Raw genomic sequence first — 24,922 nt, forward strand, 5'->3', positions numbered from 1 at the left:
CGCTGGTACAGGGGCCTCTGTTGCCTTTGCTAGGGTCTTACTTTGCATGACTTAAAGTTTATTCTCTCTAGTAGGAAATTTAATGGCCTTGCCCTGTCTAAAACCAGCTTCCTTTGTTAGTATTGATCCCATCAGACAAAACAGGTGAATACCCCCAAACTTCTCTGATAACTCACCGACTTTCTTGAGTATGGATTTGCTTTAACAAACTTGCCAATTTACAGGAACTATGTATTGTAAGTGATATTTACCCAATCCCTTTTGCTTATTTATAAGCTCCATCAGTGTGGGGGCTGGGTATAATGCCTGTGGGCTGGTTCAGTGCCAAGACTTGATATATATATGTATATGTTTGTTTAACCAATGAAAGATCATGTCTATTGTTTCCCCCTCAAGATGAAGGGCAGTACTAGACAGTTAAGAGATGTGGGTGAACACCAGTTTATGTAGTGATTCAGATGCTGTATGTAGTACCTACGTCAGATTTATTTAAGTATTCATCTTCTAAATCCCTTCTCCTGGAGATACTAGCTGTAAAATATAGGTGAAGCACACATTCCATGTACTTCTGCCTTCCCTAAACTGCCACTTTTCTATATAATTTCAGGTCCCAATTTTTCACCAGACCTAGCACTTCATCCTTAACATTATTAGTACTGAAAACATGGTTTATACATATTCCTGGCAAAATGATAATAGAACCAACAAAACACATTTGCTTTCTATCTATTTAAATTATAATTTTGACAGTGTTTCTCAATACTGGACATTGTTGGACTTTGTTCCCTTGAGTCTGAGAGTTTTCAAGAAAAATTACATTTTAGGGTAGAGAATTTGAAGCATGGATTTCTATTTGGGCCATCTTTCTTTCCAAAGGAGTAATTTATGGAAGTGACTCATAAGGAAATAATTTTAAAGGCAGTGGGTATTTTTGAATGATTAGACCTCATTTGCTTGGGTTTATCTGTTTTGGGATCGGAGGAATCAAGAACAGAGGACCTCCTGAGGCAATGTACAGACCTGTTGAGCCTTGTAAAATTGCTGGAATCTGTCTGAGTAATTAGCAGCTTTGCACCTTTAGAGGGAAACTAGGATTTCTTTGGGTTGAAGCATGAGGCATGCAAATGTAAGAGAAAGGCAGGGACAATGCTTGATGAAATAGTCGAGAGGTTGCAGCCCAGAGGGGTTCTCATCACTGTAATTCAGGGCCAAAATTTCTTCTGGAGTTTGGTAAGAACTGGCATTTTTAAAAGAGCAGCCAAGGGGTGCCTGGGTGGCTTGGTCGGTTAAGCGTCCGACTTCGGCTCAGGTCATGATCTCATGTCCGTGAGTTCGAGCCCCGCGTCGGGCTCTGTGCTGACAGCTCAGAGCCTGGAGCCTATTTCAGATTCTGTGTCTCCCTCTCTCTCTGCTCCTCCCCTGTTCATGTTCTGTCTCTCTCTGTCTCAAAAATAAATAAACGTTAAAAAAAAATTTTTTTTTAAGAAAATAAAATAAAAGAGCAGCCAAGGCAGAAGGCATGAACAGTGCACTAAAAACCATCCACTTCCAAGAATGGACCATTGAGGTCCTGTGTGTACTAGTATGTCCGAAAGTAAAAAGAAAAAAAGGATATTAGGAGAAACAAATCATTTTACCAGTGCCAAGTCCACTTTGTTCCAGAAACTAGGATATTTCTTAATATCAGTTTCATAAAAACTGAAATAAAAGCCAAAAATGAAACAATGGCAATTACTTTTTATATGGATTCTAGTCATCTTATTTCAGGCAACCAGTATATTTTATTCATGCCTAGTTCTCTTTCAGTCTTTATTAAAAAAGCTATGGAGTTTAAGATGGTCTTTCTTGGGGAGCAAATTATTTTAATTCTTTTAATATTCATAAAAATGTAATAGTTCTAAAGTTTAGTACTAAAAGTCTTTATTCATTTTTTTCTCTTATGAGTTACCAAAGTAACCCTGCCGTCAAAATATTTCTGTATAATGAAGAATTATTTAGTAATGAATATTTACCACTAATTGACTATTTTGATTTGACATACTTTTAAGTAATATTGATTTACTTTAAATTCCCATACAGTTCTCATCATCAAAGTATAAATGAATTAACCAACCACGATGAATATTTAATAAGTATGGAAAGCATTTATAGGAGCCAGCTATGACTTTCCTGTTTGCTTAATAGGCATCTACACAGGTCATTTCATATCATGCATGGTAGCTTATAATAATGATCATAGTTATAATCTATAACTTGAAAGTTAAGGGAAAGTTTCTAATTGAATATTATTTTCATTTTACCAGTTTAGCACAGACAGCAAGATATTGGGTTAATATATTTTGGGTGGGTATGTATGGTAATAAAACAGGATCACTTTTTTCTGCTCCCTGGAACTCCAAAAGCCAACCCTGTTACCTCTCAAACTCTATTGACCAGTTGATAAGCCAAGTAATCGAAAACTGGATGTGGTCAGTAATATTCAAGTAACGTTTTTTTCCTAACACAAACACCTCTGAAGAGTTCACACTAATGCTCCCAAGTTACTATGGTGAACTTTTTATTACTAACTGCATGAAAAAATCTATGGACAGTTTTGACCCAAAAGGATACTACCTAAAGTGTTAAAACAGACAAATCTTTACGTGTTGACAACATGAATGTTACAGGAATATTTGTGGTCCAAAACGCTTAGAAGATTTTGCCTTAGAAAATGTTCTATGATAGCTGATATTTTCTTTGTTAACACAATTGGCCAAAATATGGAAAATAAAAGGAGAGGCATCCCCAGGCATTAACCCAGAGCCTCCTGAGCCGTTCACGTGTGTGTGAGTGCACGTGTGCATGGCTCACTGCATGGCTTCTCTTTGCCATCATTGATTTCCTCCTCCTCATTAAACACTTATTGATTCCTGTCTTCCAGATGACACAGGCTGTCCCAGTAGCCAGTCAGTGTCTCCTGTGAAGACACCCTCAGATACCGGAAACAGCCCTGTTGGCTTTTGCCCTGGAAGTGATGAAGACTTTTCCAGAAAGAAATGCACAGTTGGAATGGTTAGTGAAGGAAGCATCCAGTCATCTCGATATAAGAAGGAACCAAAGTCAGGCCTTGTAAAGCCAGGTAAATGCACTTACTCTTAATGTTTTTCTCAGAACAATATGACTGGGGTGATTTCACATTTGAAACAAAGCACTTGTAAGACAAAGAATACTATATTGATGTTATACCCACTACCCAGAAACATCTCTCTTTTTTTTTTTTAAGGAAGTGGGCAGAGAGTGGAATATTTTGTGTACTTATTGTTAATAATTGAGTAAGTGTAGGGACATGTGTGCATTATATAGACATAGAAAAAAGAGCAAAGTTGGAGAAATGTAAACTGGATGGTCTAACACATTTATACTATGTAATTCTAGCAGAAATTATACGATGAAATTACTTGGAACCACCTAAAGTGCCTACAGATTATGAAAAGAACAGGTTATCTCGATGCAGATCTATAGGGCTGGGCATACTTACTGGCCTAGTTATTTTATTTGCTTTTAAAAATTAAATATGAATATGATGTTATATGTATACATATAGATGTTCAATATTGTAAAATATGAGATGAAATGGAGATTACAATGGGTGAGACACCATGAACACCAGAAAATGTCAGTTCTCACAATTTGCAATATATATACATCCCAGAAATATATACGTTATATGAATAAGTACAGTTTTAGTAAAACTAAAGTTATAACTTTAAAGTAAAAATCTCTGAGCGTTGGCATTGCGTTATTTTCTTGGACACCCACAGTGAATGCTGTACATATTTATGAGACTGAAAAGACAGATTAATGACTTATAGGAGTCCTCATTCTTTACGTTTGTCTTCTCATTTTTGTTTGGTGATGGTATTATTGTGCAAGGAGCTATAGACAGCTTCATTTCATTGGAGCCAAGGCTTGGTCCTGTGTCCTCTTCCATCTCTGTCTGCTTTTGTTCTTCCTGAATAACTGATTTGCTCAGCACATCTTAATGGGTTATTCTTCATCTTGCGTTTGGTCAACCAAAGACAATGTTGTTTAGTCTCAGAATACAACTTAAACGGTGTGAAAAAGAAATCCCCTTTCTTAAGGCTCTTGATAAATGGTAGTCATGATGAGTTCGTTAATAGTCCTTTGCTTTGAAATAATATGCAAAAGAAAGGGGGAAGTCAGAATATAAAAGGGAAAGATGGTTATTGTAGAAAAAGTGTTGGATACCTTCAATACTTAAGACAGAGACAATGAGTTAAAAGAATGTGATGTGATTAGAGCCAGCAAATAAACCATTACCTTGTGTACCCAAGGATAGGAACTACCCCCCTCCCTCCTCCAGCTCAGTGGTTCTTTTTAAAATTGAGATATAATTCACGTACCATAGTATTCACCCTTTTAAAGTATACAATTAACTGGTTTGTAGTTTATTCAAAAAGTTATGCAAATATCACCACTATCAAATTTCAGAACATTTTTATCATCTCCCAAAAGAAACCTCCTACCCATTAGCAACTACTCTCTGCTCTCCCTTTTCCCCAGCCCCTGGCAACCACTAACTTACTCTGTCTCTGTGGGCCTGCCCATTCTGGACATCTTATATAAATGGAGTCATACAGTACATGGCCTTTTGTATTTGGCTGCTTTCGCTTAGCATAATGTTTCACAGTTCATCAATGTAGCATGCATTAGTATTTCACTCATTTTTGTGGCTCACTAATATCCCATTGTATATACCACAGTTTTAAGTGGACTTTTTTTGGAGCAATTTTAGGTTTACAGAAAAACTGAATGGAGGGTACAGAGTTCCCATCTACCTCTTCACACCTGCCACCTCCAGCTTTTTCTTTATTAAAGTCTTGCTTGGTATGGTTATACATTTTGTTTGTCCATTCACAGGTGATGGACATTTGCATAGTTTCTGGTTCTTGGCTATTATATAAATGCTATGAACATTCATGTAACAGTTTTTCATGAATATGCTTTCGGTTCTTTTGGGTATATACCTAGGAAAGAAATTGCTGAGTCATATGGTAACCATATTTAACAGTTTGAGGAACTGCCAAAGTTTTCCAAAATGACTGCACCATTTTACATCCCCACTAGCAATGCATGAGGGTTCCAGTCTCGCCACATCTTTGTTGACAGTTGTGACTGTCTGTCTTTTTTATTATACCCATTCTAGTGAGTGTGAAGTGGTATTTCATAGTGCTTTTGATTTACGTGGCTAATGACTATGAGCGTCTTTTCATGTGCTTATTGGCTATTTGTATATGTTCTTTGGAAATATCTTCTCAGTTTTCTTTTAACCAGGGAGTACTCACCCAGTAGAATCTATTTCTCTAACATATGGGATGTAAGCTTAAGAGCAGGAGCCTTGTCATCCTCTTTTTATATTCCTAACACAGAGTCCGGTGAATAGTGGGGGCTCAACAACAAAGGTAGGCTGTGGAATTGAAAAGATAAAATGGTGCAGGAAAGAATGCCAGCTGCGTGAATTGAAAAAACAAAACAGTGATTTCACTGTGCAGGCATTGTATGCAACGTGTGCAGGGTTTGGATGCAACGTGAAATTATTTCATTTTGGTTTCCCATCCCCCCCTCCCCACCTCTCTCCTCATTCCAAAAACATTTTATAGAGGTAACAATACAAGGAAAGAGTAACACAGGAGACAAGTATGGTGCAGCAAGAACAAACTAAGATTAAATGGGCGTTAAGATTATCATTCCTTGTTTCAATAATCGTAATAAGAATAATCATATGTTACCATAAGACTTAAATCCGTAAGTGTGTGTGCAGGATTCATGCTGAGCAAGTCCTTAATCCTCCAGTAGTAGGTACCCACTTGCCAAAGACCAGCCACTTGCTTGCTGAGAATGTTTAAGGCCTTAGGTCATCCTGAAGAAAATGCATACAATTAAGAAAAAGAAATAAAGGGAGGGAAGGAAGGAGGAAGAGGGAAGGAAGGAAGGAAGGAAGGAGAGAAGGAAGGAAGGAAAGAAAGAAAGATAAAAGGAAGAAAACAAGAACAGTCTTCATGTTGTTTTAGTTCATGGATCCTTTGGGAATCATGAGGGCTATGAACCTATACTTCAGAAAAATACCCATATGCACAAAATATCACTTCCTATTTCTGAGGTTTCTTAGACCTCCTTTATTAGAAATGATGAATCCTGGTGTAATGACCCTTGCCCAGAGGCAGAGCCCGAAACACCACTTTTGTCAAAAAACAACTTTTGTCACCAGAATTCTGATTTACTTGCTCATAGGCATTCATATCACCTAAACAATCTTTATCTTAACAATGTTTTTATTTATTTACATTTAACCAAGGTCAGAGAGATCCCTAAAGCTTATTTCTTAGTTGCCTAAAATTCCTAATGTCATCAGCGAAAAAGTTGCTCAAGCCTTTGAGTGGGACTCAGTTCTGTACAGTAAGCTTTTTGTAGAAAAATCTGCACCGTGACCTATAGTTCTCTGAACTTTCGGCAGAATAAACCTGTCGGTCTCATAAATATGAAGAGAGGAAATCCTGGAAATGAGGCCCCTGGATGACTCCACAAATTATAAAATGCAGAGACCTCATCTGTTAAACCACAAGAAGATTCTGCTCTCAGGTTAAAACGTTCCGCCTCCTCCCTAACCCCAAGTGACAGTCTCCCCTCAGCTCAAACCCATCTTCAGCCCTTGATGTGTGCTCTACTTTTTTAAAATAAATCAACTCATTAGAACCAATACCAATTTATTAAAATAGCAAGCAATTAGTGTCTCTTCTACAGATGTTCCAGGACTCTTTAACATTAAATAACCCAGGCCCATTTAATTTTAGGTCCGTTGTTCTAGATTCTGGAAAACTGCTATTCACCTCAAAAAGGAGTTCTTGAAATGCCCCTTTAGTCATTTAGATAAAGAGCTAATAATGCTCACTGAGTATCTGATGCAGAAGGAGAAGGGAAATCTGTCACAGGATGCCGGGAAAGGCTTAGAAAGGTGAGCTGAGCAAGCCTGCACCTTGCCAGCTGGGCACCGTGGCACACACAGCATGAAAGCCCTTCCTTCCTCCAGGCAGGACCTGTTCAGGAACTTCTTGGAGGCAGTGAGCCTTCTGTCATTTTGGCTTCTATCACTTAATGCCTATGCACATTTAATTAAAAATTGCCACCAAAGAGCAAAAGGAGACATCCCTATGGTCCAGTTGGATAATGGCTTTGCATTTTCATGGTTTCCTTTTATCTACAAGTCAGTTCAGCAAACATTCAAGACTGAATCCCCAGAGCCTAATGCAGCGCCTGTCTTTATAGGTAGGTGTCCAATAAATATTTAAACGAGAAATAGAGTGTACACTCTGTGCAAGGGATTATGTTTGGCATGGGAAGGGCGTCGGAGGGATGCAAAGAAGACCTCAGTGCCATCCCTGCTTTGTAACTGAAGACAGAATACCGTGTGATAAATCTGGCCCATAGTGCAGATCAGAAGGAAAGAAATGAAGGCATTCCGACTGGGGGCTCTGAGGAATCTGCCGTGGTAACAATTCTTCTCCCAGGTGCTTCTCTCAAGTTTGGTTTGCAGAAACAGAGAAGAGAGAGAAAACAAACCACCAGAGACTCTTAACAACAGAGAACAAACAGGGTTGATGGAAGGAGGTGGGTGGGGGACGAGCTAGATGGGTGATGGACCCTTGTCCATGAGCACAGGGTGTTGTAAGTAAGTGAGGAATCACTAAATTCTACTTCTGAAACCAGTATTGCACTGTATGTTAACTAACTAAAATATTTTAAAAAGTAAATTAATTTAAAAAAAAGTTTGGTTTGCAGTTTTCCTGATGATTTTTACCCAGAAAGGCAAGGCCTAATGGGATTAAACAACATTCCTGGGCCTCCTATACCGCTGGATTTACTACTTGGTCTATCTTAGTTTGAGAAAGAAAAAGACCTTGGTGTCATTATTCTACAAAAAGAAATACTAAATCCTTTCCCCACAAGGCTTGATGGAGAGCTGGGGAAACAATTACAAGATTTAAACAAATAATTGGAAGACAAGAAAAAAAAACACACCTGCTGATTGAGGAGACAGATAAAAAGCAAATGGTTAGGGTCACAATAATTTAAAAGAAATCCACATTTAGAAACTGAAATGTTGAAATCTGCATTTGAAAGATGTCACTGTGCTCCATCAGCATTCAAACTAAAGCAGTATTCCCTTGTCATCTGACACCACCCGGGCTATGGAAATTGGAGACCTGGCCAGATGAACTATAATAACCTCACAACAATAACAGAGGCTTGGTTACTTTAAAAAGACTATTTCCCACATTCAGAGGCAGATGCTAGAAAACTCAGAAGGCACCAGCTAGGTTAGCGATTAATCAACACTGGTTCCCTCAGTAGATGGAGGCTGTTTCTCATACAGCTGATAGCTACAGATGTTCCTGTGCTTATCAGTAGCATGCCTTCACTTCAAAGTTAGTTCTGTGAAATAAAGGAGAGCTAGACAACTTACCTGGGGCAGGCCATCCTGATAATAACTTGAGCTGCCTGGAGGGGATTTGAGAGCTTGAGAATGTCAACATGTGCTGCTGCCCCCTAGGTTATGCAGCTTGACTTGGCTTGGGAAAAAGAAAGTGTGAGTCAGGGTTGGGAGCACTTTCTGACCACCAGACTCGGGTGTCCCACATACTAGGTTCAAATTTTCATACCACCACTTTATCGCTGTGTGGTCTTCAGCTACTTTTATCTCCCTAAAGCCTTGTATTCAGCATCTGTAAAATGGGTTCTTTCGAAGATTCAATAGACTAATGAATGTAAAGTGCCCAACATTGGACCCTCCACAAAATAATTCCTCAAGTGCATGTTCATAGTGGTCATTTGTGGCTACCATAGGTGACACAAATCCTGTACACGTTCTTTTACAAGAAAACTCTTTAAAACTCTCACCCCACAGGGGCTCCCGGGTGCCTCAGTCAGTTAGGCATCCAACTTCAGCCCAGGTTGTGATCTGGCAGTTTGTGGGCTCAAGCCCCGCATTGTGCTCTGTGCTGACAGCTCAGAGCCTGGAGCCTGCTTCGGATTCTGTGTCCCCCTGTCTCTGTCCCTTCCCCACTTACACTCTGTGTCTCTTTGTCTCTCTATCTATCTCTCTTTCTCAAAAATAAATAAACATTAAAAAAAAAAAAAACTCTCACCACACAGAACTTGTGTTTATTTGAAACCCCACTCTAGCATGTCATGGGATCCTAGTTTACATAAAATGGGAGCAGTGTTTGTCACAGGAGAACACTGGCAACAGTGTGAATTGACAGCTGATGCCTTGACAATGAGGAAGGAGATGGGAAAATATGAAAGAGCAGACAAAAGACCACTAAAAAGCACAGTGGCCTCTTAAATGTAAGTGCTTTGTAGCACTTTGTGCAGTAATTAATGGTGTAGAAACAGACTGAGTCATTGTGATGGTGGAGTTGGCAGAAAATGATGTGTGTGAGGGCAGAAAAATGTCCTAAGCATTTTAGAAATATTTTCATAGAGTGGAAAAAATTAAAATTTTAGAGCTAAAAGATTTTGGTTCTATGGAAACTTTCAGCGTTCTTGGCCAGGCATGATTTTTCTAACAGCTTACAGTTACAATCAGAGGTCTTGCAGCAGTAAGGCTGTGATCTATTTTAGATACTGAAGACCTTATGAAAATATCTGGAAGATATATTAGATGGAACTGTGGGCTTGGATAACACTCTGAAATTGGATTTAAAAATTTTTTAGCTAGGGGTGCCTGGCTGGCTCTGCCAGTAGAGCATGCGACTCTTGATCTTAGGGTTGTGAGTTTGAGCCCAACATGCGTGTAGAGATTACTTAAATAATTAAATTACTTTAGAAAAAAAACTTTAAAGAGTACTTAAAAAATTAAATTACTTAAAAAAAAAAACCACTTTGGATGGAGACACCTGGGTGACTCGGTTGAGTGTCCAACTCTTGATTTCAGCTTAGGTCATGATCCCCGGGTTGTGGGATCGAACCCCATATCCAGTTCTGTGCTGTGCATAGAACCTGCTTAAGATTCTCCTCTCTCTCTCTCTCTCTCTCTCAACACCTAGATGGCTCAGTCAGTTAAGCATCAGACTTCAGCTCAGGTCATGAACTCATGGTTCATGAGTTCCAGCTCCACATTGGGTGAGCCCTGTTTCTCTCTTTCTCCCTCTCTCTCCCTCTCTGCCCCCTTGTGAGATTCTTTCTCTCTCCCTCTCTCTTCTGCCCCTCTTCCTGACTCTCTGTCTAAATAAATAAATAAATAAAATTAAAATAAAAACTGTTGAATTGCAATATGTTCCTCTAAAAATTTTTTTTAGCTAATATTTATCAAGCACTGATTATCCCAATCAAAATTCTAAGCACATTACTCATTTAATCCTAACATCAGTGGGAGAAAAGGATACCATTATCCCCTGTGTTACAGATGGAGAAACTGAGGCATAGAAAAGTTAAGTAACTCATTCAAGGTCACACAGCCTGTAAGTAGACTGAAACAGGGCAGTCTTGGTACTAGTTTTTAACCATTGCCCTGCTTATAAGGTCTGCCTTCAAAGGAATAATTTTAATTGCAATGAGGGAGTGTGACAATTGAGAAAAATGTGTTGAATAAGACAGAAATTATTTTTCTTTAATGTCTGTAAAACCCTAAAAATTCTTATTAATTTTTATAAATTAGCTAATATAGTCCATATGTAGATTATGCTGGTTGTTGCCAATAACAAAATCAATGAACCTCAATATAGCTTCAATAAAGTCCACAGAGTTGAACACATAAGACTGTTTGGGTGCAGATCAATCAACTATGAGGATACGAACATCAAAGGCATGTTAAGATCTTCAGTGTTCTCCTCTTAATCATAAACTAGTCCTTTCCTGCTTGTCAAAATGTTTATTGTGCTACCCTGCATATCATGAATACTTTCCTAAGCAGAGGTCATTAGATTTTGTCAATTTAAACAAGAGCCTTTGCATTTATACAGAAATGAGCCTCTGAACCTTTCTTTCACCCCGAGAGCAAGAATGCTCACCCAGAATACAGCAGAGAACATGTTGTGGTAGACTATTGTTCAGTCTGTCACTTTTCCCCAGCAGACACCAGATCAGTAAAATAAAGCTGAAATGTGATGAGTGGACGGAAGTGTTTATCTTTGTGCAAGGTTACATATTCACTCTCATGCCTTCCTCCCATCTGTGCTTTTGAGGATGCACCCAATCAAGCTAATGGTGCCAAATGGTCCGGTAATGGTGTTCCCCTAAGAATTAGTGAATTGTAATCCCCTTCTTCCCAAAGGTGACTGCCATCCAAATCCTGGGTCTGCTAGCATTTATTGCATGTGTAGTGTTATGGCCACCAGTTTGGGGGCCTGCCAAATGCTTACTAAGTGCTCTAATGTGTTGAGAACGAAGCATTATTGGTTTCCCATACATAGCAGATGTTCCAGCAGACCACACACTCACTATTAAACATACTTATCGACTGCCAATGGAAGAGAAATAAACCTGGAACCTTATACATAAACGTGGAAACCAAGAGTTATAAATCATGCAGATCTATGCTTTAGATTAGACTTTTGTTTTTGTACTAACTGAGGAGAGTTTATCGAAGACACTGTCTGTGTGCAGAGGTGGGGGCATAATTAAGGGGATCCAATGAGGTATGGTGAAATACTTGGCCTTGTCAGCAGCTTGGAGTTATTTCTACATCCTGAAGGGCCCAGAAGAGGGCGGAGTTACTCAGAACCCAGAGAGAAAGAACTCTGAGGCTACGTGTGAAGCAATTGGACACGCGCTTCTGTGTAGGAATGAAACCCCTGATAGGAGAAGAGCCAGACAGTTAAATACCCTGATCTCGCTGTCTCCTTTGTGGGTACAATTCATTGTGTGGCATTTTGGTGTACAGCAGGGCTATAGACAAAAAGTTATAGGTTGAGAGGCACCTGGGTAGCTCAGTCGGTTAAGCATCTGACTCTTGGTTTTGGCTCAGGTCATGATCTCACGACTTTGTGGGTTCAAGCCCCGCGTTGGGCTCTGTGCTGGCAGCGTGGAGCCTGCTTGGGATTCTCTCTGTTTCTGTGCCTCCCCCACTTGCATTGTCTCTGTCTCCCACAAAATAAATAAATAAACGTTATTTTTAAAAAAGAGAAAAAGAATATGTGTTGAACCACACACATGGCTGATACACAAGCAGACAAACAAGATGAGTTCAGATAGTGACAAATGAAGCAAGGTAATTTATATAGACAGTGGCTGGGGATGAGGCAAGGGAGTGTCTGAGGAGATGACATTTGAGCTGAGAACTTAGCCATATCCCTTCATATTTAGGGACGTGTGGGGGTGGGGGTAAGGCAGTGAGTTAGGAAGGGAGAGAGTGGTGTCAGGTGAAGTCTGTATCGTTTGATTACTGGGAAGCCATTGGAGGGTTTCAAGAAGACAGACATAATTTAAGGTAAATGTTTGAGATCTTTCTGACTATTCTGTGGAGCTTGGATCATCAGGATGGGAAACTGGAAGAAGATGTACTTAAGTTTAGATGGCTTAGCCTAGGAAGGACGGTGCAAACAGAGAAAGATATAGGGATGCAGTGTATATGGCAGAATCGAAGGACTCGCATTTCCCTAATGAGAATAAAAAAATTTTATTTCACTTGCTAGCTCGAGTAAATCTTAGGAGATCTGAATGGACGAGTCCGTTTCCGATGGAATTTTTATTCGTTATTTTAGTTAAATACACTTATTTATATTGTACTATTAATTTAGAAACATTGGGGGGTGTTCTTGTTCACAGTTAATGTAAGATTTATATTCAGTTTTTCTCATCCCTAGAGCTACTTTCCAACTCCTCTGACTTTTCTGGAACACATCATTTTCACTTCCACCCAATTTGTTTGATACGAAGCAATTTTGAATCCACGTCTAGTGCTCTCGTTGGACATTTTCTTTAAGACTGCAAGTAGGATGAAGGTATCAGTGAAGTTACTGTAAAAAAAGGTTATAAATACAAAGGTTAAATATAAAGATTAAATAAAATACAGAGGTTAAAACCAGACAGAAGTTTATTTGTCTCTTGCTAAACAAAACCTAGGTATTTGGGTGATCCCTAATCACCTGATCACCGAATCACAACCTATGTCAGGTTGGCTGTGACCTACTAGACAGAGGAAGGGGGAAAGGGACCGGGGGGCACTCAGTCACTTTAAGGTCAGGACACAGAAGTCATTTCCAATTATATCCCAGGACACTTGGTCAAACAGGCACCTGTTACTGTGAAAAAAGGGGAAAATGGAGGTAGACAACCTGCAAGCTGTCACAACATCCACTGTAGCATGAGGACAGCTGATTTTTCTGTTTTCCTGTAGATTTATACAAATACCTTTCATTATCCAAAGCTATTTGGTTCTTGAGCTCAGTTAGCAAGGGATATGGGTTTTTGTGATCTCTACAATTTAAACATTGACCATATTGCCATTTAAAAGGTTCTTTTAAAGGATGGGGGGAAATCACAGGAATAATTACATAATCTGTTTTTTTCATTTCTTAGCCTCCTTCATTTTAAACAATCCCATCAGTTGACCTCCATAGGCAGCCCAAACTAGCACTGATTGAGGTCAATTCAGACTGATGTGTGTTTTTCAAACAGCACTTTTTGTTCAGAGAAGGTAATTATGAGCAAGAGCTCTATAATAAGAGGCTATGGAAAGACTCTAATATATGGGGTTTCTCCTTTTCTGAGAGATAATTGTGGGAGGAGGTTACTTCACCTTATATTTAGACACTGAATAGGGTGAACCAGGCCACTTGCAGACCTATGGAGAAAAGAAAGTCTTCTCTTTTTCTTTATAATATAGAGGAGTAATTAATACTTAGCTTTTGCAGGTTGCTGTGAGAATCATAAAATGTATCGGGTATATAGCATATGCATACTGCACAGCACTGAGAGGTCCACGTGCACATCTTGTATCTTTGCAAAAATCATTGTTAATGTCTGGCAGGAAGTTTTGTTTGTAGTGATGGTGTCTGCCGGCATGCTGTATGTGTTCAGTATATTTATTGAACCTATTGAATTATCTCTGTTATCACTGCTATTAAATAAGAAGTGAGGCAAGTTTACAAAGAGCACAGCTTTAGAGGTAAACATGTGTATCATGTATCTTTGTAAAAACCAATGTCAGTATTTGGCAGGAAGCTGCATTTGTAGTGATGGTGTTTGCCTGGTACAGAGTATGTGCTCAATAAATAATCACTGTCATTATTGTCATTAAATAAGAAATGGGGAAAGTTGACAAATAGCACAGTATTAAGGCATTGGAATGTCTACTCACCATCTCCTCTGCATTGGTCTGGTTTTATCACAGATAACTGTTTTGTAAGAATTATTCTGATATAATGGAGGGCTTTGGTGAAAGCTTAATAAACATGTCTACTCTAAGCAAATCCATTTGGAAGGACTATGCCCAGGGAGTCCTCGATTCCTTTCCTCCCTTCAGAACAACAGATCTCTCCTGTTCCTCTCTCTTGGGCAGCTCTGTGAAGTGCCTTGCATATTTAAATAGCTGGAATTCATGGAGTACAACAAGCATTTTTTCCCCAAGCTTCACATTCTTGCCATTAAATTTAGGAATGTGTGGGGTTTTGATGCAATTTCTTCCTTGCCCATTGGGATACAGTCATTGTAGAAAGACTAAGCGTTTTGCTCCAACATTGTCAAAGGATCAGCCCTGACTTGTGCAGGCATTTCCTTCTATTTGACAATTTGGTATTTCTTTAAATGCTTTGTGTCCATTCACGAGGGCGATGGTTTCATTTGAAATGCTGCAGTCACCAGGGAGAAGCTCCTCTTCCCTGATAGGCCAGCCATCTCTCTGCCTCCTGTTGCTATGGTGCCCAGCAGAGGAACTTCCTTGCCCTGCACATGGAGGAGGCTCTGTCTCCATGGATACCCCACTCTAAGACTGTACTCCATGGAGAGATGAGCTGCTCACACTGTATTTCTGCACGAGACATACCCCAGCCTGTGGCGGGAGGCTGTTTGCAGAGGCAGTGTTTGCCATGAAAGTCTACGGAGCTTACCTTCTAAGTAAGTAGTATTAGTCACAGTAAGTAAATAATTATATTGGATCACAGAGGATATGCTCTTTGTGTATGTCTGTGTGTGTAAAGTTAGTTGTGGTAGGCGAAAAATGTAGTCTAAAAGCAAATTTCAACTCTGCCTCTCAGATATTCTGAATGCAGAGTCTATAACTAAACTTTTAAAAATACACACATATATTGTTTTAAATACCCCTTGTCATCTGTGAGTCTGTTTGTGGAATTCAAAGCCAACGCAATGAAGATAGATTGACCATGGACATTTACATTTTAGAATGCTCTTCTAAGTCTGAGCATCGCATGCTGCATTTGTAAATGCAAAGCCTGGCCTTCCCCAGCGGAGCGCTCTGGGAATAGTTGAGCACAACCACAATTAATGCTAATTGGCACTGCGCATAGTTGCAGTGGGCCTCTGTGTAGGCTGAGACGCAGTGTATTTATTATCGAGAGAGCTTGCTCCCGTGCTCTTGTCTGCCAGTTCATGGAAATTATTCAGAGCACATCTCTGACCAGTTTTAATTTACTTTTCTCACGTGGCATCCAGGAGAAACTCTGAAACTCTTCATGTACATGGAATTGGGATGTCGAAAAGTTTTCTTCTTCATCTTCATCTTCTTCTTCTTCTTCTTCTTCTTCTTCTTCTTCTTCTTCTTCTTCTCCTTTTTATTGACTGATTTGATCTAACGCTTCCTCTTTACTCTACATTCCAAGAGCATAAGGGTTGGGTTTGCAATGTTGTAAAATATTTAAATGAGTCATCTTAAAGCGATTTTCATCTGGTGGGCAAATGATTAATGTCTGTGGTGTTAAAATTAATTACTAGAAACAAAGGAAGCCTATACATATGGTAAGCCTAAGTGTAGTTCAATAACTTTAAAATTGTGTAAAATTTAGATTTTTAGGCCATCCACAGTAGATAGCATCCAGCAGGTCTAAACAAAAAGCAGAGCATGTGTTATATTGGTATAAGAGAAATTCATTTTTAATCACATAAAAGAGTGAGCACAGAATATCATGCTAGATTGTAAATTTCTTTTATTTTCTGTACTTACAACTGACAACTGTTAGTCATGGCTCAATTTTTATTGCCCAAAGTGGTGAAAAAATATCACCCTGTGAGAGTGTGTGACAAGTCCACATCTGACTTTGTCACTGAGGTCAAGCTTTAGGTCATTGCCTTAATATTTTATAAATATAATTTCCATCTGTCAAAGGAACAGCAGACAGATAAAGGGGCATGATGAACTCTGTTGTGATCATGCTTTTGGAGACATGGAAACAATGTCAATGACACTTTTCCAATGTTTTTCAGCTGATTGGTAGCATAGGGCCCCATTTCACCATCTCGATGTGTCTGTCCCCTTCTCTGCAAACCAGCATAACATGGGATTTTTTTCGACCTCAAAATATGTGAACCCCCTCTCTAAAACTGTTTTCTCATCTGTACAATGGAACAATAATAGGACCTATGATATAAGGCTGTTTTGAAAATTGAGTGACATCATCAGTGACACATGGCATACAGTAGTTATTAGCTGTTGTATTATGAATACTGTGAGTATCATCATCACCATTTTTGTGATGCCATATAGTCAAGGGAGGCTGTGGCTCAGAGCTTGCACAATTCTTTGGTTTGGTTCCCTTAAGCCTATCAAATTTTCTATCAAATACTTACTGAGAATCTAACTATGTGCTTAGTATTCTGATGGGAATGATGGCATTCAGTGTACAAGATAATGTACCTAACAAAATGTGAGATAGAGAATAGTCTTCTCTTTTCCAGTGTGTGCTTTTCTCTTTTGGTTAAATGGCTATACGTGCATATAACAGGGCGTTTGCCTACTCATTTTGCTACCACTAGTGGATATGTAGCATTCCACAATGGGTCTGTAAGATAAAAGGGGGTAGGCCATAGCATAAGTTGTTAATATTTATAATAAATTAAAAATATGACAGTGAAAAATCTAGGTTCAAAGTTTAAGTTCACTTCCTTTCCTGAAAGGATTTCCGTTCAGAGTGTAGTAAATGACATACTTTGAAAAGAGAACAGTTTCATTAAGTTGAAAGTTTGGGGCGTGATGGGAGAGGAAGAGACAGGAATGATTGATTAATTTGTATAAAAATAGGCCCCATGCTGGGACTTTTCCTTTTGCACTAATCCTGTGTGACATCTGAGCCAAAAAAAAAAAGTACATATAAAACCAATGCCCTATGCACAGAGCCTGCTGGTGTTGATTTTAAAAACGCATGAGGAGTTGACCCAGATTACATTTTGCAGCTTTATTTTTATTTTTATGTCATTTTCATTTTCCATTTCTTCTTTCTGGCATATCCTCTCTTTCCATCTGTTTGCCCTGGAAAGAACGTGGCATGTGGAACAAGGACCATACCAATCCACTCGAATGGAAAAAAAGGGAAGACATTTTACGATGTGATTTAAAATGAGCTCTCGGGAGTTTGGGAACTTGGGAATCAACGTATGTCCAAATGCATAGTTAAATATATTATGCTAAACATGATTTCATATGCAATATCACTCAGATAATCGAACTAGAATAAGCCCTCTGTTGTAAGTTTCAAGGCAAACGTTAAATCCTTAGCAACATCCCCACCAGCATGGTGACCTTTTATCTTTACAATGCTGGTCTGGTGACCAAAATAATGCCCCACTTTCTTTCCCATTGTTATCGGCCACACAGTCAGATGCTCTGATGGTGCACAGTTTGTCAAGTGTTCCGTTAGGCACTTGGTGCTGCAGGCATGAGTTGTGGGTCACATCCTTTTGTTGACATCTGAGGAGCATTTTGAGCTCTCCGCTCTATTCGCTGAGTCTTTTTTTTCAGCAGAGGGAGTTTGTGGCAGTTTCAGAGGGAGGCATGCTTCCTTGCCTTGTGTGGCGGCAACATTATTCGGGGAAACTGGATCTTCCTGAGTCTTTGGCTTCTTGTCCTCACCCCTGTGGCTGAGATAGTAAGGCTCTGCAACCCTCTGCCAGGACGATCTGATTTCTGCCGAGACTGTTGGCGGGCCTGACTGTTCTTGAGAGATGGAGGTTGTGCCTGAACCTGATCCTGCCTGACATCCAATGCTTCTCCCCTCAGTTACTGGAAGAGGAGAAGGATCCAGGCCACAGGCTGAGAAGCTCTAGGCGTACTGAGCAATGGGTTAGGATCTGTAAGTGGTGCCCCGGTGTCGTATCCCACCAAGCCGGGCTTGCCAGGGATAGTAAGGGGTTTTGTCTGCACGAAGCTGGGGCATTCTTGAATTTTGGATGGGATTCTCCAACTTAGCGTTCCCACCCTTCCTTCTTTCTTTAGTCTCAGCCACCTGTTAACAGAACTGAACCTGTAGTGCTACTCATTTGTTTTTTCAACAAGTAGTTATTGATGAGTCAGGTACTGAGCCAGGTACTGGGATATAACTGTACACATGGGGTTCCCTGTAAGATGTGTAACATGTTTCTGGGGGAGGTACAGGGTCCCGTGAGTGCAGAGAGGAGGACCTTAGAACCCAAACTTTGGGAGTCTGAAAATCATCCCAGGGGAAGTAGTGTTGTACTGACACTTATAAAGGGTTAAACCAGCTGTTTAAATGTGCAGACACTGAGGTATCAGAACTTCACAAGCCATTGCTGTTTATTTGAATACTATGTACTCCCTTAGGGTTGTTTTTTTTTTTTTTTTAAGTTCATTTATTTATTTTGAGAGAGAGAGAGAGAGTCGAAGAGGGGCAGAGAGAGAGGGAGAGAGACAGAGAATCCCAAGCAGGCTCCATGCTGTCAGCACTCAGTCCCACAAACCCCAAAATCAGGACCTGAACCAAAACCAAGAGTCAAACGCTTAACCACCCAGGGGTTCCTCTGCCTTAGAGTTTTAAAAAAAATTCTGTCGTTATGATTTCTATGTTATATCTAATAATTATTTTTTAGATGGCTCTTTCTTCTGCTGGGATGTGAGCCTCTCTAGGACATGGACTACATTTTCTTCCTTCCTTCCTTCCTTCCTTCCTTCCTTCCTCTTTCTTTCCTCTTTCTTTCTTTCCTCTTTCTTTCTTTCTTTCTTTCTTTCTTTCTTTCTTTCCTTATCATTTTATTATCTTTTATTTTAAATTCATTTTAGCTGCTTCTCTGTTTCTTTTTAATGTTATGTATAAAATGTGATGCATAACAAGAATATATATAACATACATGTAAGGCGTTCACTATAATAATAAGGCAAATATTTGTGACCCACCTTCCACTCTTAGAATTACCACCCCCAAAGCTGCCCATGTGATCTCCCAGAGCCCATTCTCTGCCTCCCCCCACAGGTCACCACTATATCGAAATGTGTGTTTTGTATTGCCTTGCACTTCAAAAACAATCTTAACATCTTATTACATATGTGTCTCTAAAAATATGTCTGAACACAAGGGTAAGATTTAAAAGACCTGGAGCCATGTTTTCTTTGCCTTTATGTTCTCCATAGTTAGCACAGTGCCTAGAACTTTGTAGGTCCTCTCTAGATGTTTGTGAATGAACGGAAGCTCCCCAGAGCCCAGAGGATATTTGTATGGTGCTGTATGTCAGGGAGAAATTGGAATTCAGCTTCAGTGAGCTTGTTCCTTTTGAGCCTTGTTAGTTTTGCCTCATTGGGGGTGCTCATAGATATAGTCCACAGAAATTAGTCACGTGCCATTTAGTTCTTTGGAGATATTTTCAAACTATCATTCCCCTACCTATCCTCTCCGTCTTACCACTGTGCAGTTATTCTCCAGTGGTCCTGAAGACAGTGGCCTCAGTATTTTTGTGACGGTCTGTTTTGCTTTTCCATTCCATTTTGCTTTTTCAAAGAACATTGTGGGGTGAGGAGGAAAGGGGTGGAGAGAAGAGAGAACACTGAGTACACTTGAATTTAAAAGTTAACTTGTGGAGGGCTGGGGGTGGGGCAGATTAGCAAGGCAAGCAAAGTGTTGGCCTGGGAACTTGTGCTCCGTGCCAGATGTCACTTTGAGTGGAGATCCTGGGGAAGGTTCCATTAAACAAGTCCATGGAAATTCAGAGCATAATTTGTGTGTGGAGCCTAATCTAATTGTGAGTGTGCTTCATTCTTTTTAAATACTATAAACCACCTAAAAATCAGTAGAGAATTTTTTAAGGGGGACAGGCAAAAGCATTTTGTTCAGAAGCTGGAGAGTTCAGATAATTTTTAATTGGTAAACAGTGGTGTGAGGTGCAATGCTGGAGCTGGCTGATGGAAGCTGAGCCGGTTTGCAGAATGCCTTGTCTCCCTGCCCAGCATGCACCCGGCTGTCTGCAAGGTCACAGTGGGAGGGCCGCCTCCGAGGTAGTGTCCCCTCCCTGGGCGGGTTAGGCCTTGAACAGGTCTCTCTGAGCAGAGTGCAATAGCTTTTCCACCTGCTTTGCACCTGCTCTCCTCCAAGCCAGGCCCTTGATCCAGAATTCTCTCTGTTGTGCTGCCAGGTTTTCTCCTGGAAACATTTCCATGTGACCCTATTATTCCCTCTCCCTGATTCTCACTTTAGTTCCTTGAACACATGTCTGAATTAAAACAAACCCCTCTAGCCTTTCTGTTTCTCCATTTGCTTTTGTTCCAACACTCTGTATAGATGCCAGAAGTGGCCAGAATTTACCCAGTTTGTTTGTTTTATTTTATTGACATTTGTGCTTCCAAAGAAAAGATATTTGCTTTAAAGGTGGATTACACGGCACTAGATTAAATCTAGTATTGATCTCGGAGCATCTCAATTCATTCTGATTAGATTATTTAATTTTTTGCACAGTCCTCAGGCAATATGAGAGTCATTTCTTCCTTTCATTTGGCTGAGAAAGTTCCTGTTTGGTTTGCTTTTCCACTCTGATAGGGCAGAAAACATACATATCTTCATTCAATTGTTCTTTTATGTAGTGGCATTGCAGTCAAGCATGTAACACAAGGTGAGGGTGTTTGTTAATGTTTCACATACTTTCTGCTTTTGCTGTTTTAAATTCTTTTATTCACCTGGATGACGTTGAACCAATGCAGTTAATTTTCTGAACCTAACAACTAGGTTCAGAACTGGGAAAGATCTCCACTGTCAGGGCTCTCCTCCCTTCACCATATGACCCACCTCCTAACTGTCATAGTCATTTGCCTTGCCTTCCAGCCTCCAATCTCTCCCCCAGATATTGCTGTCACTATATCTGCAAAAACATCACTGTATTCATATCACCATTCCATCCAAAACTCCGCATGGCTCCCTCTTGCCTTCCAAGTAAACTCCCTGAGCACAGCATTCACATTCTTCAGCATTCCAGGACAACTCACCTCTGTGCCTGCTTTATCTCATCCGATCACTATCCTCCAGCCAAACAAGGGATCCAACATATTCTGAATATTCCCTGTGTTTTCCTTCCTCCATGTGTCAGGTCCGGCCATCCCTTTCACCTGAGGTCTGTCCCTTTCTGCACCCCCAACACTTGTTCCTATTCTGTCCAGTGTTCGAGGCCCATCTTAAGTGGCATCTCATCCATGACATATCTCCTCCCCCATTACCCTCACCTGGCTAGAAGTATTTCTTCTCCCTCTGTGTTCCCTCAGGGCCCCCCTGTCTATATTGCACCCATCTTGTCCTCTCATATTCCAGTTGTTTGTGTGGCCCATCTCCTGACAGGGTCTTTGGGCCCTGGAGTTCTTCTCCAGGCCCCTCCTCCCCAATCTCTACTCCCAAAGCCTTAGCATGTGCAAGGTTTACTGCATATTTGAAATGGACTAAAATGTTATTATCTTGGTTTCCAGTTCTTAGATCTTTGTGAATTCTGATCGTGAGGTCCCAAGCAGAGAGGGTGGAAAAGAAACTGGAGTCAGACAACCAGCTCTGCTGTTTACTAACTCATGGCGTGGGGCAAATCACGTCACACTCAGAACCTCAGTTTCCTCGTCTACACTCTGAATGTTTTTGAGAGGAAGAATTAAAGGAAATGGCAGACATAGAGTTTCTATCACATTCAGCTTTTGGTTCACAGCAGCTGGTAACATTAGTACCTGACCCCGTCCTTCCTTGAGTAGGTTATCCCTTCAAGGCCTGTGTAATCTGTAGTCTGCCGTCAACACCATACCTTTCGTGTTTTCATGCATGTCATTAATAAAGCATGTTAAGTAGGTTAAGGACAAGGGCAGAGTCAGGTGACACATCACTGGAGATTTCCCTCAAGGTTGACAGGCAATCCATTAGTCAACATCCTTTGGGTACTGGACTGTGCCGTCACCCAGTGCACATCTCCACCTTGTTCCGAATACTGTTCTAAGTGACTAAATGCCTACTGGATTCCACACGTGTGATTTATGTGGTAGCCTGCAATCCTAACTCTGTCAGAAAAGGAAGTGAGAGCTGTGTGTCCTATCTGGTTCTTAGTGAACTCTTGCTGGCTCCTACTTGCCTCTACAGCTTTACTGCAGATCAACACCAAACTTGGCAGTTTATAATTTTCAGAATTTACCTTTCTGTCTGCTTTGAATATCTGTATACTTTTTGTTCATCTCCAACCTGTTACTTCTCTTCCTTTGTGGTTTCTCAAAAATTAGTCGGGGTTGGGGTGGCATCAGGGTGGCTCGGTCGGTTAAATATCTGACTTCAGCTTAGGTCATGATCTCACAGTTCATGGGTTTGAGCCCCTCATCCAACTCTCTGCTGTCAGCACGGAACCCGCTTCAGATCCTCTGGCTCCCTCTCTCTCTCTGTCTCTCCCCTGCTCTCTCTCTCAAAAATAAATAAACATTAAAAAAATTTAGTGGTGTTATTTCAGCCAGATCTGTAAGTTCTTTCAGTACCTTCCCCCTTCATTCAACAAATATTCTTCTGAGCCTACTGTATATGCCAGGCACTGTGCTTGGCCCTAGGGAGACAGGGATGAATGACACACAGGCCTTCCTAGGCTGCGTGATTTTTGCATGCCAAGTTTTGGGCCGAAAGCTTGAGTTTTAAGAGATTTGGTCATATGGGGTAGAGATAGGGGTGGAGGGAATATCTATCCTAATTGTAAGTAATACTAGTCTGTCAGTCCAGTTGAAGGGAGAGAAAGAGGAAGGTAGCTCGGAGAGCTTTTTCAGGAGCCACTGCTGAATGCTGAGAGTGGGGAACTTTTAAATCTGTCGAGGCAACAGCACCTACTGTGTGCTAACGGCTGCATTACACACTGGGATACAATGAACAAAAGCCCTCAAGGAGGGCCATGTGGGTGCCTCAGTCAGTTAAGCCTCTGACTCTTGATTTCAGCTCAGATCATGATCTCACAGTTTGTGGGGTCGAGCCCCACATCAAGTCCACGTTGGGCTCTACTCTGACGAATGGAGCCTGCTTGAGTCTCACTCTCCTCTCTCTCTTTACCCCTCCCCCTACCTCTCAAAATAAATAAATAAACTTTAAAAAAAAGAGTGCCCAAGGAGCTGATGACATGCTGGGAAATTGTAAGCAGGCATTGCAGTGCAGTGTGATAAATGCTTCTTAAATTCTGGGTAGGGTGAGAGCATGAAGGAGGGGCCCTTCCTGAAGGTCAAAGAGGCCAGAGACCTGAATAACAGGTAGTAGTTAGTCAGGCTCAGAGGGACAGGAAAATAATCCAGGTAGAGGGAACAGCATGTGTGGAAGCTGGGAGTCTAAAGAGTACTGTGCTGCCTTCAGGAAATGGTGGTGGTTGCACTGGCTGGGGTACAGTAGCAGCTAAAGAGATTATAAAGGGCTTGTAAATCATGCATTTGGACTTGATCTTAAGGATGTGGGGTGCCATTAGAGGGTTTCAACAGGGGAACCACCTAATGAGATTGATGCTCTGGAACAGCGTGGGAGATGGAGTGTTCAGGGCCACGGTGAGCTGCTAGGGCACAGTGTGTGGCTGTTTCAGTAATTCTGGGCGAGAAATGCTGATGGTCTGGGGTGGAGCATTCTGGATGGGAAGAAGCAGACGGAGTTCAGAGTCACTAAACAGATCTGAGCAGGTGGCTTGCAGTTTATGGTTAAATATTAAAAACAAGAGCCATTGATTATAGTGGTTTTCAAACTTTACTGTATGTAAAAGATCACCTGGACAGTTCATAAAAATGTGGATTATGGGAGTCAATGTGTATTTTCAGCAAATAGTCTAGATGACACGATGCAGATGGTCCTCAGACCACACCATGAAGAATCCCTTTCTATTAGATGTTTTAAAATGACAGTACTTCTTTTAAGTGTATTCACAGTATGTTCACTTTTCACTTAAGAATGAAGATTCAATCCTGTGATCTCTGTTGAAAATGCAGGAAGGCTCAGCCCCTAGGGTTAATGTGCTAAAAAAAAAAAAAAAGAGCTGTCTCCTCCCTGTTTGCTCTCGGAAAGGGATGCAGAGCCAAGCAGAGTGGCTGTAATCTTGTTAAAACCCCTGCTGCAGATTGTTTGTAAATGAATTTTCAAAGCTTTCAGCATGCCCTTTGCAAGAGCAAGCAAGCGACCATTAATGGAAAAAACAGTATTTCCCCAACCCCTGAAGTTCCATGCAGGTGTGCATTCTTAGTGTTTAAGGCATATTTTGATGCACTTTTTATTGTGATCTTTCTCAGGCCAATATACCTGGTTTCAAATCCCAGCTTCACCATTTATGAGCTGTGTCACCACAAGCAATGGCTGTGGCTATGGCTGTCCTTTCCTTCTCTCATCTGTAAAATGAGAATAAAACCACCTGTCTCATGGGCATGGTGTGAGGATTGAATGAGAAAACATGTAAACCATGCTGAACAGTGTATGAACATAATAAGCCATTTCTGACCATTACTGCCCAGTAATCT

The 24,922-nt window shown here is 40.6% G+C and overlaps 1 protein-coding gene across 5 annotated transcripts in view; it reads left to right on the forward strand.

The window, feature by feature from the left end:
* SYBU (syntabulin) overlaps positions 1–24,922 on the forward strand; it is a 111,657-nt gene that overhangs the window by 60,081 nt on the left and 26,654 nt on the right. For 4 of the 5 annotated variants that reach the window (XM_045453878.1, XM_045453879.1, XM_045453880.1 and 1 more), the window contains one exon: positions 2,921–3,118. In XM_045453878.1, the coding sequence (XP_045309834.1) occupies positions 2,921–3,118 (198 nt within the window). Of the gene's footprint in view, positions 1–2,920; positions 3,119–14,920; positions 15,115–24,922 lie in introns of those variants that run through there. The other variant, XM_045453882.1, reaches the window with a different exon arrangement.

This window comes from Leopardus geoffroyi, chromosome C3 (genome assembly GCF_018350155.1).
Source record: "Leopardus geoffroyi isolate Oge1 chromosome C3, O.geoffroyi_Oge1_pat1.0, whole genome shotgun sequence".
Taxonomy (NCBI): domain Eukaryota; kingdom Metazoa; phylum Chordata; class Mammalia; order Carnivora; family Felidae; genus Leopardus; species Leopardus geoffroyi.